Raw genomic sequence first — 17,699 nt, 5'->3', positions numbered from 1 at the left:
GGGGGAACTACTACTGTTGGCAGGGTAAATGCATATATTATGCCCCCCACGCTTCTCTCTAAATAGTTATGATTATATTCTACTGTCATGTTAAAGAAGATTCTTTTTTCAGATGACAGCGACCAGTAGGGTGACTCAAACTAACCATAGTGCTGAAAAGTAACAATATATATGTTATGTGTAGGTAGCATCAGCCATTGTGAGGTCATGAATATCAAGGCCACTTTGTGTTTCGAAGATAGTATTATAAGCAGTGTTCCCTTTCCTTTGACTCTTACATTCTTTTGGCCACCTCTTCCACAGTGGTCCCTGAGCCTTGGGGAGAATGTGGTAGAAGTAATAATATATATGTTAAAAAGGAGAGTTTAGGCTGAAGTATCCTAGAGAGGATGATAATGTTGAACCTAGAAGTTATTAGAAAAATTTCATGCCAAGAAAATACAAGTTTTCATCATGGAATCAGATTTCCTTTTGTGCTGTATACATTCTTATGAACATATAATAACATCATTAACAAGTCACTTAGAGCAAACACTATAATTGTTACCTCTAATTCTGAAACATAAATATCATTTCTGAGTAATCTTACCACATTCTCCCCAAGGCTCAGGGACCACTGTGGAAGAGGTGGCCAAAAGAATGTAAGAGTCAAAGGAAAGGGAACACTGCTTATAATACTATCTTCGAAACACAAAGTGGCCTTGATATTCATGACCTCACAATGGCTGATGCTACCTACACAAGACCTGTATAGTGGCAGGGAAAAAAAAATGCCATCAAATTAGAAGAGAGAATAATTGGAAAGAAAATGGGATTCAGTGGAGGGATTCAGGAGGGAGAAAAAGAAGGGTGAGATTATGATTGTGGTTTATTATTTATATTTATGGAAGTTGTCAATTAAAAAGTTTTAAAAATGAACTGAAAATAACCATTAAAAATGAAAATTTTAGGGCTGGAGAGATGGCTTAGCGGTTAAGCGCTTGCCTGTGAAGCCTAAGGACCCCGGTTCGAGGCTCGGTTCCCCAGGTCCCACGTTAGCCAGATGCACAAGGGGGCGCACGCGTCTGGAGTTCGTTTGCAGAGGCTGGAAGCCCTGGCGCGCCCATTCTCTCTCTCTCCCTCTATCTGTCTTTCTCTCTGTGTCTGTCGCTCTCAAATAAAATAAATAAATAAATAAAAATTTAAAAAAAAAAAAATGAAAATTTTAGCCGGGCGTGGTGCACGCCTTTAATCCCAGCACTCGGGAGGCAGAGGTAGGAGGAATGCCATGAGTTCAAGGCCACCCTGAGATGACAGAGTTAATTCCAGGTCAGCCTGGACCAGAGTGAGACCCTACCTCGAAAAACAAAACAAAACAAAAAAAAAAAAAAAAAAAGGAAAATTTTGAAGATTAACAGGAAGACTGAAGAATAGTAACAGGAAGAAAAAGCATATGAAAAAATAGTACAAAAATATATTTACCTATTACCACCATCAAAACACACATGTGGGGCTGGAGAGATGGCTTAGTGGTTAAGCGCTTGCCTGTGAAACCTAAGGACCCTGGTTTGGGGCTCAAGTCCCCAGGATCCACGTTAGCCAGATGCACAAGAGGGCGCAGCATCTGGAGTTCATTTACAGTGGCTTGAGGCCCTGGTGCACCCATTCTCCCTCTCTCTCTGCCTCTCTCTCTCTGTTGCCCTCAAATAAATAAAAACAAACAACAACAAAAAAAACATTTGGAGGTAAGATTACTCAGAAATGATATTTATGTTTCAGAATTAGAGGTAACAATTATAGTGTTTGCTCTAAGTGACTTGTTAATGATGTTATTATATGTTCATAAGAATGTATACAAAAGGAAATCTGGTTCCAGGATGAAAACTTGTATTTTCATTAGTTCAGCCATAATAAAGGCAAAGTCTGTTAAGTCTGGAAGAGAAATATAAGTATACCCAGAACATAAAATAAATCATTCTATTTTCTCACTTCTGCTGTGTAAATATACTTAATCAAACTGACATTTGACTTCTTTGTATACATGTGTATACACTTGGTGTGTATGTGTTTAATATGTGTAGTATGGTGTAGGTACACGTGCATGTACCCTATATGCACATAGGGAGGCCAGAGGAGAACCTCGTGTATCCCTCCTCTATTATCTGCTGTGTGCTGAGATATAGGATATCTGTTATTGAACCCACAGCTGCTGTTTTAGGCCAGTCTAACTGACGAGTAAGCCCTACCAATTCCTCACTGCACACAGGACTGGGGTTATAGGCATGTGTGGTCCTATCCAGCTCTTTACACTGGTGCTGGGAATTGAGCTCAGGGTAAATAAGGCTCTCATGCTCATGTGGCAATTACTCTTATCACTGATCCATCTCTCCAGCTTCTATGTATGTACTGTTTGCAGATAACTTTTTTATTTCAAGTGTCCCTCCCTACTCCAAGAGTGGTCAGAGAAAAAGACAAAAAAAAAAAGTTCAGAGAAATTTGGCACTGTAAAACAAGTTTGATAACACCAGACCTGAAGGCAAATCTAACATTTTACAGAAGCTAGCTCCTGGAGTCAGGGTAAATATAGCTAAAAATACAAACAAGATAACAACTGCATAGATTCAAAATTCCAAAATTATGTACTTACAACAATAAAAGTGAAAGTGAGCCAAGTTGTCTGATACTTACTGACAACAAATGAAGTTGAATTTTAAACACTAGGATTATTCAACAAATATGATAGTAACTATGTTTTTTTTGTCCTGAAAATTATAAAACATGACTGAGTGAAATGAAAGATCTAATGAAGTAATTAATGGATACACCCTCAGGGGTGTGCTAGTCACCAAACTTGTTTTCTTTCTTTTTTCCTTATTATACTTAATTTCCTTTTATAACCTCTTCAAAAAACAGACTTTCATTCTACAGAATGTTAAATGTATTCAAACATTTGTATTTGAGATAGAACTGTCCTTTTAAGAATTACTTTACTCACTCTTTTTCTTTAATTTTATTTGGTTACTATTAAGTTTTTTCTTAAGGGCATGCATTTTTTGTCTAGCATATCCACTCCTATTCATTCCTCTATACTCTCCCTTCCTCACTTCTCCCCCCCTTATGTCCTTAGACCTGTCATATTTGGTAAGTTGTTTCACAGCATAAATTCATAATATTTTTAAATCTTCACAATAGTATTGGTTTTAAATTAAAACATGGCTTTTAAACAGCAATGGAAAATGTAATTTTAAATATTTTATTTTAAAAATATTTCATTTATTTATTTTAAAGAGAAAGACAGGCAAAGAGGTAGATACATGGACATGTCAGGGCCTGTACCCACTGCAAACAAACTCCAGATACATGCTCTACTCTGTGCATCTGGCGTTACTTGGGTACTGGGGAAATGAACCTGGGTCCCTTTGGCTTTGCAGGCAAGTGTGTCTTAACCTCTATGTCATCTCTCTAGCCCCAAGATACAATTTTAAATACACATATACATACAAAGATAAAAAGAATAAGGTCTACTGATATTTGCAACTATGAATCTCTAACTCATTAACAAAACTCCATTGCATATACTGTGTGTGTATGTATATATCATTTTTTTCCTTTCTTTTTTTTTTTCGAGGTAGGATCTCACACTAGTCCAGGCTGACCTGGAACTCACTAGGTAGTCTCAGGGCGGCCTCAAACTCATGGGGATCCACCTACCTCTGCCTCCTGAGTGCTGGGATTAAAGGTGTGTGCCACCACACCCGGCTTATGTCATTTTCTTTATCCAGTCCTCTATTATTAGAGACCTAGGTTGGTTTCTTAACTTACCTACTATGAATATTGCTATAAAGAACACTTATGCCCAAGTATTTCTGTGATATGTTGAGAGGGAAGTCCTTTAAATAAACAGCCAAATATGGTATAGCTCAGTCAAATGGTTAATCTATTTCTAGTTTGTTTTTTTTAAATTTATTATATGTTTTATAATTGTGTACATGTACAGAATGTATTTTTGACCATGTCCCCATGTAATAGGTTTTATCTATGTCCCCTAATAGAATCACTTGTTATTAAAATTGAGTTTTCAGCTTCTGCCCCTAGCAGGCCAACTCCTGCTATTGGTTGGGGGAGAGAGGGTCACTGCACTGTAAGCAGATCTGAATTCGAGCTTAAAGGTGTGCAGTGCCTGAGCTCAGCCCCCTGGTGTATGCTTGCTTTTGATGGTTTCTTCTCTCACTGTGTGGATCTGCAAAAGGGGGCCAGCTTTTTCTGCCATTATAAACTTCCTCTGGACCTATAAGCCTAAAACAAATCATTTTCTCCCATAAACTATGTCTGTTCTGGAGGTACATCCCAGCAGCATGGAGCTGACTGTAACACCCCATTACCCATATTTTTTGTTTTCCACTAACACATCACTGTATTTACAAACCCTCTTTTCAGTTTGATGAACACTACACCCCAATGTGAAGCTTGTTGCTTATCACATTCATTAGAGTTTGGGCTCTTTAATAGTTTTGTACTACTCTTCTACTTTGTCTTTTATTTTTTGAGCATAAGAAGCCACAATACTTATTGCTAACTGGCTTCCTCCTGGGTCTATTTCTACTGTCACTTTTTATTTTTTTAAATTTTAAGATTTTGGTTGTACTGTATTTCTTGCTAGTATGCTTAAAGACTGAGTAGCTGAAATGGTAGTCGAAACATTTTAGAGACTGAGGTCCAGATGTTTAACTCTGCTTCTGTTACAGCTAAGGGTATTAAGCAACCCCAAGTTTTTGAATGTAAGCAGAGATTGGTAAGATCCAAAGTCCAAGTGTGGACTTCAGACTCTGGTAAGGTTAGGGTTAGTAAAAATGCAAATTCCCAATCCTACCCATTTATTTTTGGAGAAAGTTACATGAGAACTATGAGATAATATTATGTGTATTGCTATATGAGGACTCCAGGTAATTTTATGTATATTAAAATTTGAAAACTGTTACATTCACCTTGTTTAAAACAGATGTATGGTGCCCTAACAGACTTTATACACTTTTCTCTCTTTAACTATGTAAGCTTTTCATGATTTTATTCTTTTCACTTTAAACCTCCTACTTAGACACAGGTTTCAAAAAAACCCCAAAATCTCCGTAAGTCCTTTCTAAAAAAGTAATACCAATAAAGTTGCTGGGGGATCTAGTACCATGCTAAAACCTTATAGTGCATAAGGCACTACATGCATAAGAAGAAAATTTAAATCATTAATTTCATACAGCTGAAGACACTTTAATCACATTGTCCTTTACTCTAGAAATGATGCTTTTCTTTCAGAGCAATTTCACAGGTAATAGGTACTGTTCCATTGGTCAAATACTCAATTCTCCAAGAATGATAAAGCAACTAGACTATTTCTCTTTATACAAATTGTAGTAAATCAATTATCTATGTAAGGATGACTGACCTACCTTATAAAACTTTTGTACTCTAGTATAGTGAAACTTTCACTTATAGTTCACATTCTTTATTTATAAAAAAAAAAAAACTGCCCATTTTAAATGTTTCTTTTATCTTCATTCTATTTTTTTTTTTTTTTGCACTTTAGTGCCAGTATGTGCATGTGTAGGGCGTAGTATGTAATGCCATCTTGGAGTAGAGAATGCTTTAGCCAGGTAGCCATGGCAACTTTGAAGTAGATCAATACAGTCATAGCCAGGTTTATGGCCATGGTACTGAGCTTCTGGTACCCCCTAGTACATAGGAGAGGAGGGTCACAGACCATCACTTGGGATTACTACTATTGTTCCCTCTTGCCCTTTACCCCAGCTGCAAGTGATCTTAGGAAAAGCTAGAGCATATAGAAATAGAATCTGAACTAGAAAGTGGGATTTCATGGTGCAGCTTCCTTGAGGTTGCAATCCAGGATGGGAGGTGACTGCAGTTATATAGCTGCCTCTGAGTCACCCAATACAAAACCTATACATAACCCCAATAAACCCACTGGTTCACCAAAACTGGTTTCATTAGTGCAAGTATGCTTTAGTTTATCATCTCAGCCCTTTCGGTGTAGTGTTTGTGCAGATGTGGGAGTCATCTGGAGAACTTCCAGTGGCCTTTCTATTACTTAACCATTCTTTTTGTGTGTGTATGTCAGGGTCTCTCCCTTAACCAGGAACAACTACTTTCTTTCTTTTTTAATTTAAAAATTTTAAATTTTATTTTGGTTTTTCAAGGTAGACTCTCAATGTAGCCCAGGCTGACCTGAAATTCATTATGTAGTCTCAGGCTGGCCTCGAATTCAGAAAGCCTTCTACCTCTGCCTCCCAAGTGCTGGAATAAAAGGCTTGTGCCACCATGCCCAGCAAGGAAGAACTGTTTTCATTTAACCCCAGGAAATCTCTGGTTGCTGTGTCCTCCCCTGCCCACCACTACAGTGTATGACCATGCACACCTTTTTATGTGGGTTTTGGGGAGTAAAACTCTGAGGTCTCCAGCCTGAGAGGCCCTCAAGTTTAAGTAGACAAGCACTTTTAACTACTGAGCCATCTCTTCAGCCCATTTTAACAGTGCAATTGCAAAACATAAAATAGAAATCTACTATTTTCAAGTTAAAAACTGTATAATAAGTTTTAGTTTTTGTTTGACAAAAGGCAGCATGCCATAGAAAACCAAGTCTTTAACTTTCTGTTTTCATTTCCTTATCTGTAAAATTAGATAAATACTATTTATAGTATGAATTAGTTAATCACACATAATATCCTTAGAATGATGAGTAAAAAAAAAAAATTTCTACATGTGTTATCTGTTATTATCATAATGTGTTGGTCTTTTCCCCAAGATAAGTGAAAAGACTTCAGGAATCACTGAAGTAACAATAAAATATTCACTTATTCTCAAACATACTTTTCTTGCTATTGGCTCTTGACCTTCCATCAATGTGTACCAGCTGACAAGTTTGTTCCAGCCCTCAGTTGGCAACAGTATATAATCCAATTCATCAATAAGATGTTCCTTAAGTGACTGGGCATCACCATCTGCAAAGAGAAAAATAAATATATAAAAAACCCAATAGCATTTATCTCTAAATACATTCAATTCTACATATCACAAGTAACTTAAACCCATGGAAAGGATGATATTTCAAATAATTCTTCTTAAAAAAGCTCCGGGGATATACCTTACATATTTCAAAGTAATATTCTGCTTGAAAAGCTTTGAATGTATGCAATTATGCAAATGTATGTGGTAGTATTCAAAAATATAATTTTATTAGATTCTTAAAATATTAACAATACTTATTAGCTAAGATGCCTGAGAAAAGAGTCCCAAGATGGTATCAAATATGCATTTTTATATTTTAAATCAATAACCTTCTAAAATGGGCTCAAAACATATGGAGTGAAAACTATTATGGAAAAGGTTATTTTGTGAACCATCTCATTACCCCAGAAGGCCTGTTCTTGATTCTTCCCAAAATATATAATGGTAGTAATATTTCAGATATGGCTTTAATTCTATGATAAACCTTTAATTTCTAGCTAAATTGAATTTTTTTTAACAGCACAGGGCATATATCTCCCGAGTCAAAGCTATGTCACTGTCCTAATTTGAGATTCATTTGTTAACTGAGCCCATGAAATTTGCAAGGTACAGAAACAGAGCTGACTGACTGAGCTATATCTAACTTAAGAGATGTTCTTGCTCTGAATTAATAAATACTGGTCTCTGCAGTATTACTGTAACAAAACATACTATTCCCAACAACATAACAATATAAATCAAGAAGCAAGAGAAAAACCAGAAGAGATTAAAAGGATGCTATTCTTTCCAGATTCTACCTGTGGATTTCTAAATTCTGACAAAGGTATGTTTTATATCCAAACAGAAATGGGAAAACTTTGAATTTCATGTGATCTTCAGTAGAATGTCAAACTAAGTGTTAATTTTTATACTCTATTTTTTCCCCCTTTTTTGGTTTTTAAAGTAGGGTTTTGCTCTAACGCAGGCTGACCTGGAATTCACTATGTAGTCTCAGGTTGGCATCAAACTCACAGTAATCCTATCTATGCCTTATGAGTGATGGGATTAAAGGTATGTCCACCAAGCCCAGCTTATACTCAGTTTTCTTTAAAATATTTATGTATTTATTTAAGAAAGAGGCAAAGAGAGAGACAGAGAGAGAGAGAGAGGGAGGGAGGGAGAGGGAATATGAATGGGCATGACAGGGCCTCTAGCCACTGCAAACGAATTCCAGATGTGTGTACCACCTTGTGCATCTGGCTTATGTGGGTTCTGGGGAATTGAACTTGGGTCCTTAGGCTTCACAGGCAAACACCTTAACTGCTAAGCCACCTCTCCAGCCCCTTATACTCAGCTTTTTAAAACCTTAGTTGTAACTTTTAAATTGGTGATGTGAATGAACAATTTGGCAAACACTTCCAAAAACTTGGGAGAAGGAAAGTAACACATTTTAAGCAACATGCAATGTTAAACATAATACAGTAGTTACTACAATAGACAACCGATAGTCAATTGTCAAAGCAATTTAAAAGACAGATATACTCATTTTCAAGCAGAATATGTATTCACAGATACTGAGTAACTTTCTCAAGGCACATATGCAATACTTTATTTACTTATTTTGAAGAAAGGTGGGGGGGAAGAGAACATGTGAGTGGGCATACCAGGGCTTGTAGCCAATGCAAATAAACTTCAGATGCATGTGCCACCTTGTACATCTGGCTTACATGGGTGATGGGGAATCAAACCATATCCTTAAGCTTCACAGGCAAGCTTCTTAATGGCTAAGCCATCTCTCCAGTCCTGAAATATTTTATTACACAAATCTAAGTGTGGCGCACGCCTTTAATCCCAGCACTTGGGAGATGGAATCAAGGTCATCCTTAGCTATCCTGTTCAAGGCCAACATGGGCTGAAAGAGTCTTTCTCAAAATAAAGAAATAAGGGAGGAGAGGAAGCAAGAGGATAACCATTTTATTTCAGTTACTTTTCAAATTAACACTATAGATATTTCCACTTTAATTAGTAAGTAGACCAAGAGATAAGTAACTTCCTAAGGTGTTTCATACAAAGAAAACTGCAGACTCAATTCAAACATGAATCAGTTTGTTTTAACACATATTTGCTTGTAATGGACCCTGAAGAAAACTTGGGGAAATTTAAAAATCAAATCTTATGTGCTGTTTTCTCCAATAACTGAATTTAAGTAATTATTTTGTGTGGTTTTTTTTTTTGTTTTGTTTTGTTTTTTTGAGGTAGGTTCTCACTCTAGCCCAGATTGACCTGGAATTCACTATGGAGTCTCAGGGTGGCCTCGAACTCACAGCGATCCTCCTACCTCTGCCTCCTGAATGCTGAGATAAAAGGTGTGTGCCACCATGCCTGGCTGAATTTAAGTAATTTTTATCATGAATTCAAATAATGTTATGCTTAGTAGATAGAAAAAAATAATGATTACTTCATATTTTTAGAGAACAAGAACACATTCAAATTAAAGAGAACTGATAAAATTTGTTACTTTTGAATGTATTCATATGTAATTGCTATAACTGTACTATTATTACAGATCACTAAATGTGACCTACAGAGTCATCTACAAGTATGAAGTCACCATCACTCACAAAATGATAAATGCATCTATCACACCTAGGAGTTCTCCTGTGGCTCTTGCAATCTCAGCCCTTTGCCGAGCCAGGATGCAGAGATTTGTATGCAAAAGCCCTCTGATATATGTTTTTAACGTACTAACTTCCAGCCTAGAATTTTATGGAAACTGTATCTGCTTTCTGCTACTACAAATTGGCATTTCTAAAACTTACATAGAAAATGCATGTCCTCTTCTTGTTTGGCCTCATCCATACTATGTAACCATTTTGAAATCCATCCATATTTTCATTTACTAGGAATTCATTTGTTTTTAAATGCATAGTAGGACTTTATTTTATTGACATATTTTGTTTCTCCATTCAGGTGTTCTTGGGCATTTGCATTTAGTTTTCTATTACAAATAACAATGTTTAAATTTCATTTAGGTAAATACCTAGGAGTAGAATGACCGGGTATGGTAAATATGTTTAACTTTAAATCTCTTTGCTCTACATCCTTAATGTGTTTTAAGGATAAGTCAATTTTAACCATTTCAATCACATGCATTTTCATACCACATTGTGATTCTGTTTGGTTTGATGGTCTGGGGGATCAAATCCAGGGCCTCATGCATCCTAGGCAGGTGCTCTACCACTGGGCTGTATCTTTGGTTATCATCACTGTGGTTTTAATACACACTTCTTGTAGTAATGAGGCTAAGCATCTTCACATGTGTTTTTGGCAAATATTATTCTCTTCTTTGTTAACATATTTGTATCATTTTTTTTGAGGCAAGAACAAGGGTGCCCCCCCTTTTTTATGCGAGAGAGCGAGAGTAAGACAGAGAGAGTTTCATATAGAGGAGATTGAAGACTCAATTCAAACATGAATTAGTTTAACACTCATTTAAAATACTGTAATTGAACTCCAGATGCATGTCACCTTGTGCATCTGGCTTACACAGGATCTGAAGAGTCGAACATGGGTCTTTAGGCTTGGCAGGCAAGCGCCTTAACTGCTAAGCCATCTCTCCAGCCTATCATGTTTCTACCTTTTATCCACTTTCCCACTGGCTAATATTTTCTTAAAGTGGGTTTTCTTCAATTATGCTACTTTTTTTTTAAAATTATTTATTTATTTATTTATTTGAGAGCGACAGACACAGAGAGAAAGACAGATAGAGGGAGAGAGAGAATGGGCACGCCAGGGCTTCCAGCCACTGCAAATGAACTCCAGATGCATGTACCCCCTTGTGCATCTGGTTAACGTGGGACCTGGGGAACCGAGCCTCGAACCGGGGTCCTTAGGCTTCACAGGCAAGCGCTTAACCACTAAGCCATCTCTCCAGCCCGCTAATATACTTTATATGATGTGACTGCTTTAATTTTATCGAGACAAATTTTGTGTTCCAGAATATGGTCCATTTTGGTAAATGTTCTGCATATAAAAATACTGAACATAAATTTTATTCTGTGCCTTTTCAGTGAGTGTTGTGTAAATAACAATCAGTTGATTGACAATATTGTTCAATTTTTTTATTAGGCTGTATGTTCTGGAGAATTATTTCCTTCTACAGATTAGGGAGTTGGGGCCATTTCTTTATTAATAATCTTTCTGCCTGTAGCAGACAGCTTCAGGTTTGCTGAGATGAACTTCCAAACCAGGAACAGGTATGGAGGTAGGGATATTTACTGAAGCTTACAGATCCAGAAATTCCATAATGGGAGAAAAAGCTGGCCCTGCTTTCATAGGTCCAAGCAGAGAGAGTGAGCTGCCACAAGCCAAAAGCCACACAGCACACTTTAGGAACTCCAGGTGGAACTAGGCACTTTGCATATCTTTAGATTGGAATCTCAAATCCACCATCACACTTAGGCTGGACCCAAAGATCCACCCCCTCCAGCCAGGTGGCTGCAGATCCAAACTACAAACTTAATAAAACACTGAGTATATTGGGGACTGTCTATCCAAACTACCACACTGCCTTTCCTTGAACTTCTGTAATGCTAAGAATAATTTAATAGTGTCACAAATGACTTAGCATTTTTCTTTCTTTTTAGTCCTTTGATTGTGTAATTTTAAATTATGTCTTGTATAATTTTAAATGATTTGTCTTCAAGTTTGCCAAACCCCTTATAGTCTGCTGAGAAACTCGATTAAATTTTTCAGTTGTACTCATGACACCCAGAAGTCATTTAAATCTTTGTAACTCTTTCTTTGTTATCTATTCACTTGGTTAATTTTCATTTCCCTGATTCTATTTAGTTGTCTGTTTCCTTGGAACTTAAGACAATTACTTTAAATCCTCTATTGGGCCATTCACAGATTCACATTCACTATAGTCAATATATAGAAACTTACTGTGTCATGTCTCTATGATTCTTCATGTTTCTTTAGCTTAACATTAGTCTCTGCATATGAAGAAACAGCACCTCTTCTATTCTATTCTTTATGGATTGGCTCTGAATGGTAAATACCTTTACTGATTGGGCTGGTTAGAGATTCTATGAGCCTTTTAATTTTTTTTTCTATGGATGTTTTTATCTATACTTCAGCATGCAGATTAATTAGTAATTAGTGATTACCCCCGCCCCCCCCCCGAATCCCATAGTCCCTTCCTGACATTAATGTTTGATTGACATACCAAACGCCAGAATGCTGGAAGCATACTTCACTTGTCATCTTCTTTCCTGTGAAGCCCAGCAGAACTGTGCTGGGTACCATATGCTACCTGCCCTTTGCTTTTATTTCTAACTCTCCCTATCCAAACTATCCATTAGCATACTGACTGAGATGAGACAGAAATCTGCCCTTTTCGTCAGCACGATGTACCAGTAAGGTACTGAAGGTCATTTTATTCCTCAGGTTCTGTACCTTCTCCTAGTATGAAGATTCTTATCAGTCAGTCATGGTGATCCTAGATAGAAACCAGACCCTCAGCTATTTGCATTAAAAGGTCAGGATGATGGAGGGTGTCTCCTGTTCATTCCCTCCTGAGAGAAAAGCCTCAAGTTCTTCAACTTCCTTTAATCTCACAGAACCTTCTGGCTACAGAAACCACCACCAATTTTCCTTTGTTAACTGCCCTGGGTACCAGAACTAGCCTGGTTCACTTAGAACTCTGTGAGATAAAACATGAACCATTTAGGCAAGCATCACACTGAAATCAGGGAAATTAAACACATGCTGTCCTTTTTCGTCTCTCAAAGGGAGACATTTTTGTGCTTGCATAATCTGTTTTGATATTAAGTTGTACAAGCCCGGAGGAGTGTCTGGCAGGTAAAATGAAATTGCTTTTCTTTCTGATGCAATATGGTTATTTTTAGTTTTGTGCTAATCTGGAGTACTGAAACTTCTTAGCTGGTTCCTGATTGGTCCATAAAAGTACTTATTACTTACTGCTAGGGCAGTGCTTCTATGTGACATCAAGGGAAGGGTTTTCCTATTCAATTATTTTTTTTTTTTAATTTTAATTTATTTATTTGAGACAGAAAAGCAGCTCGAGAGAGAATACACCAGGGCCTCTAACCATTGCAACCGAAGTCCAGATGCATGTGCCACCTTGTGCATCTGGCTTACATGGGTACTGGGGAATCAAATATGGGTTCTTAGGCTTTGCTAGTAAGCGCTTTAAATGCAAAGCCATCTTTCTTCTGTTCGACTATCTTAATAATTCCACTGCTCTTCAAATACTGAAATTATTCCTTTGGATAGGCAGATTATATTCTCTTAATAAACTTTCCCATCCCATTTGGAATTATGAAATGACCTTCTATTCCAGGAAATTTTATTCTGGAACTCAGTGCTTAGTATTGACATGGCAGTTCTGATCTTTAGACAGTGTTGGCATGCATACTCATTTCTACTACTTCTTATCAATTATCATAGTGGTTCAAAACCACATACATTTATCGCAGAATTCTGTGTGAAAGCAGTTCAGGTCTTAGGATCTCGTAAGGCTGAAGATGTCAGCTGTGCTGGGCTCTTTTATGGCTTTCAAAACCCATACATATTGCTGGCAAAATTCAGTTACTTGTATTTATAAGGCCTAAAAAATTTTTCTGCTTTTAAAAGGCCTATTAAACCCATCAGAATAATCTTCCTCCTCCTTTCTAATACAACCATGGGAATGACATATAATCCTATTCACAGGAAAAAGAATTATACAAGAGTACAGGAGTGGGGGTAGAGCGTCAAGTTTTAGAACTTTCCTTATCACAACATGAAATACCTCTTCCGAGCTGTTTAATCTAGCTTTGTCTAGACCCTAAAAGTGGATTTCTTTTAGACTGTTGGTTCTTGTCTTAACTTTTCATCTCCACCACTAACTAAATGTTGATAATTTATGGATCTAGGTTTAAATCTAGCATGTTTTACATTTAGTTCATTTGTTCTTTGTACATTTTTTTGACCTTTTTGGGGAAGGAGGTCTATTTTTAATGATTGCTGTTCCTTCCATGTTTCTTCACACACCATGTAGCAAGTGATTAGACCTAAGACATTATTAATATTATGTTGGATATTTTCCTATTCCCATATTCTTTTCTTCTGAAATGCAATTATTGGGAACTAGCTTGATGCTTTCAGGATAACAGGGCAAAAATTCTGTCCTGTTGTAAAAGTAAAACCATTTTCAGAAGTCTACTCTGTGAAATAAGACTTTTCCACACTAGCTGCTAGAAAGCAAAACAGTTCCTGGTCTCCTATGAACTCTGAGTGCTCCCTGACTCTGAATGGTTCTTTCCCTGGCCCCAGGAGTACACTCACATGCAGGCATTGATCAGTAGTCACTTAAACACTCACGAGATACTGTCTGCAGATCTCTAGGTCTCTCTCAAATCTTCATGAACTTCAAACTTAGTCTTCTTACCTAAGATACTGCCAGTTTACATGGGTTTCTCCTTCTGGTAATATGTCAAGGAAATTCTTCCAATTCATTGGTTGAAAGCTATCAAAGAACTTACATCATTTACTTGTCATTTCTTAGGGACCACTGTTTTTGGTTGCCCATGACCAGAGTTTTACTGTTTTATTTACTTTTGTCAGGGTTACAGTTATTTCATCTCCTTGAATCTGGTCCCTTGTTTCTCCATAACAGAAATTCTGATAGTTATGTTTTATTCCCTTAAATAAGAACATGAGGGTTTCATTATGTAGCTCAGGCTGGCCCAAAACTCTGATCTTCTTGCTTAAGTCTCTGGTGCTAACATTACAGAGAAGTGCTACCACACCATGCTCACAAATAAATGCCTAATTTACTCATTTGTTTTATTACCATTTTCCATATAGTATCCATTCACAGTTACAAGTTAAATTGAACACATTTACGCCTTGAAGAAATTAAGAAAATAATGACCTTTGAGAAGTCCAGAGTTATCAATAGGTCCAGGATATACATTTTGATCTCCCATCTGGTATTTGTCCCAACTGTCAAAGCCAACATATTTTTTCCACTGTTTGAACCAACGACTATCAACTAGGTACCTAAGAAAAGAAAAGAAATTGGTTAATAAAACTTCCTAGAAAGCATAAGAGCAGCACAAGATCAATTTATTGCTTTTAAATTTCATTGTGTGTTAAAGATATGCTTGCTACAAAGGATTACTGAGAAAAAATTACAATTATATTACAATAATTTAACAGTTGTAATGCCACTTACTATTTGGAAGAAATGATTTGTATAAATTCTTCATTTTGCTGTTCTGTGAATATTTACTACTTAAAGATAAGTACTGACAGAACAATAAAAATTTTAAAAAGTCCGTAGTAACACTGTTCAAACCATGCAAGTGATAGGTACATAAGAAAACACTTGTTAATTGAACAAAAATTGAAATAATTACAAGAATCAAAACATTTTTACATGCAGTGTGGTCAAATAAAACATAAAAAATGTTCTAGCTGAGCGTGTTGGCACACACTTAATCCCAGCACTTAGGAGGCAGAGGTAGGAAGATCATTGTGAATTTGAGGCCAGCCTGGGACTACAGAGTGAGTGCTAGGTCAGCCTGGGCTAGAGTGAGACCCTACCTTGAAAACAAACAAACAAACAAACAAACAAACAAACAAACAAAACCAAAACAACAACAAAAACAGCTCTTTAGCAGTAAGACAAGAGAAAGGCATAAAGATGGGAATTCCTACTGCAGATAACAAGATTCTGTATTTACATAATCCTAAAAGACTATCAGAACACTCAACATTTAATAAACACTTTCAGTAAAGATGCAAGATACAAAAACCCACACACAAAAGGCAGTAGCTCTCATATAGTCAACAATGAACTTGCTGGGAAAGAAATGGGAGAAAGAAATCTCCCATTCAAAATAGCTCCAAAAAATAAAGTACTTCAGAGTAAGACTCACCAAGGATATGACAGACCTCTACAAAGAAATCGTTATGACACTGAAAAATGAAATAAAAGATACAGATGTTGGAGAGAACTTCCATGCAGCTTGATTGGCAGAATCAATATTGTAAAAATGGCTATATTATCAAAAGTAATTTACAGATCCAATGCAATTTCCAAAGTTCCAAAGGCATTTTTCTTGAAATTAGAAAAAGCAATCTAACAATTCATATGGTAACACAAAAAACCACATATAGTCAAAACAAACTCAAGCAGAAAGAACACTGCTTGAGGCATCACAGTTCCTTATCTAATATACAATAGAGCCATAGTGACAAAGGCAGCATGGTAATGGCACAAAAAATAGTCACAGACCAAAACATGGTTCTTAGAATGATAGTGTGTTTACTTTGCACATCTTAGTGGTTTTTGTTTTCGAAGAAAGAAAAGCTTCTTATGAAGGTTTAAAAGGTGCTTATGATGACTATAATCAGACTTTAAAATCCTCAAGTATAATTGTTTATCAAAAAGTTTTCCATGGGCTGGAGAGATGACTTAGCGATTAAGGCGTGCTTGCCTGCAAAACCTAAAGACCTAGAATTGATTCCTCAGGACCCAAGTAAGCTAGCTGCACCAGGTGATTCATGAGTCTGGACTTTGTTTGCAGTGGCTGGAGACCCTGGTGGGTCCATTTTCTATCTGCCTATTTCTCTCTCTCATAAATAAAAATAAAATATATTTTTTAAAGTTTTCTAACAATTATACTTTTCACTGATTGTTCATCATACAGCAACAGATTCTGGGGCATTTCCCTCCCATTTAATCAGGTTCAATTGCAGACAAAATCAAAAGTAAAGGTTAATGAGATGCTTAAAGCTCTTCTGTGGTAATATAGGCTTTTCAGGGGACCATCACTGTAATGTTTCTGGGCTTACTATGCATTGCACTAGGAAAATAACACACAGTTACTCCAAAATAACTGAAGTAAATGCAACAATTTAACAAAATCTCCTAATTCTTAAAAGAATATTCATGACCTATTTAATTCCCTACAAGTGGGCATGCCAAATTATATACAGTATTCCAAACTCACTGCTAGAGTTATGTAACTGAAAGTCCTCAGTAAAATTTAAGGCTGAAGTAAGAATTGGGCTAGTAATTCTACTGATAGAAAAATCACTGTGGTGGTCTGATTCAGGTGTCCTCCATGAACTTAAGTCTCCAGCTTATGGTATTTGGGAATTAAAGCCTCCTGGAGGCTGTGTATTGTTGGAGGTGGGCTTGTGGGTGTATTAAAACAGCTGCTTCTTGACAGCGTTTGGCACACTCTCCTGTTACTGTTGTCCATCTGATGTTGGCCAGGAGGTGATGTCCACTCTCTGCTCATGCAATCATTTTCCCCTGCCATCTTGGAGCATCCTCTGGAGTCTGTAAGTCAAAATAAACCTTTTTCTCTCCCCAACAAACTGCTCTTGGTCAGCAATGAGAAAATGAGAACCTGACTCCAGCAATCACTCAGGAAGATTTTTTTTTCTCCCTGAAAATTTATGCAAGATATCTAAACATGTGACTACTTTGCAAATCAGTACACACTAGACATTGTCCCATCCCATTGATCTATGTATTTATCATTGTCTTAATCTCTCTCGTGTGTGCGTGTGTTGTGTGTCTCTGTGTGTGTACCCGCATGTATGTAATGACAGAATAGCCTTGGGTGTTGCTCACAAGGCACTGTCCACACTGGTTGGGAAAGGATGTCTCACTGACTTGGAGTTCACCAAATACACTAGAA

The 17,699-nt window shown here is 36.9% G+C and overlaps 1 protein-coding gene across 3 annotated transcripts in view; it reads right to left on the bottom strand.

Moving 5' to 3' along the window:
• Positions 1-17,699, bottom strand: part of Usp15 (ubiquitin specific peptidase 15) — a 198,860-nt gene that overhangs the window by 98,310 nt on the left and 82,851 nt on the right. For all 3 annotated transcript variants that reach the window (XM_045151648.1, XM_045151646.1, XM_045151647.1), the window contains exons 2-3: positions 14,915-15,042; positions 6,856-6,986 (exon numbers count right to left, since the gene is read on the bottom strand). In XM_045151648.1, coding sequence (XP_045007583.1) covers positions 6,856-6,986; positions 14,915-14,969 — 186 coding nt within the window. In that variant the 5' untranslated portion in view covers positions 14,970-15,042. The remainder of the gene's footprint in view (positions 1-6,855; positions 6,987-14,914; positions 15,043-17,699) is intronic.

The sequence above is a fragment of the Jaculus jaculus genome, chromosome 6 (assembly GCF_020740685.1).
Source record: "Jaculus jaculus isolate mJacJac1 chromosome 6, mJacJac1.mat.Y.cur, whole genome shotgun sequence".
Lineage (NCBI taxonomy): Eukaryota > Metazoa > Chordata > Mammalia > Rodentia > Dipodidae > Jaculus > Jaculus jaculus.
Note: the sequence above shows the minus strand (reverse complement) of the source record. Positions and strands in the feature narration are given on the sequence as shown.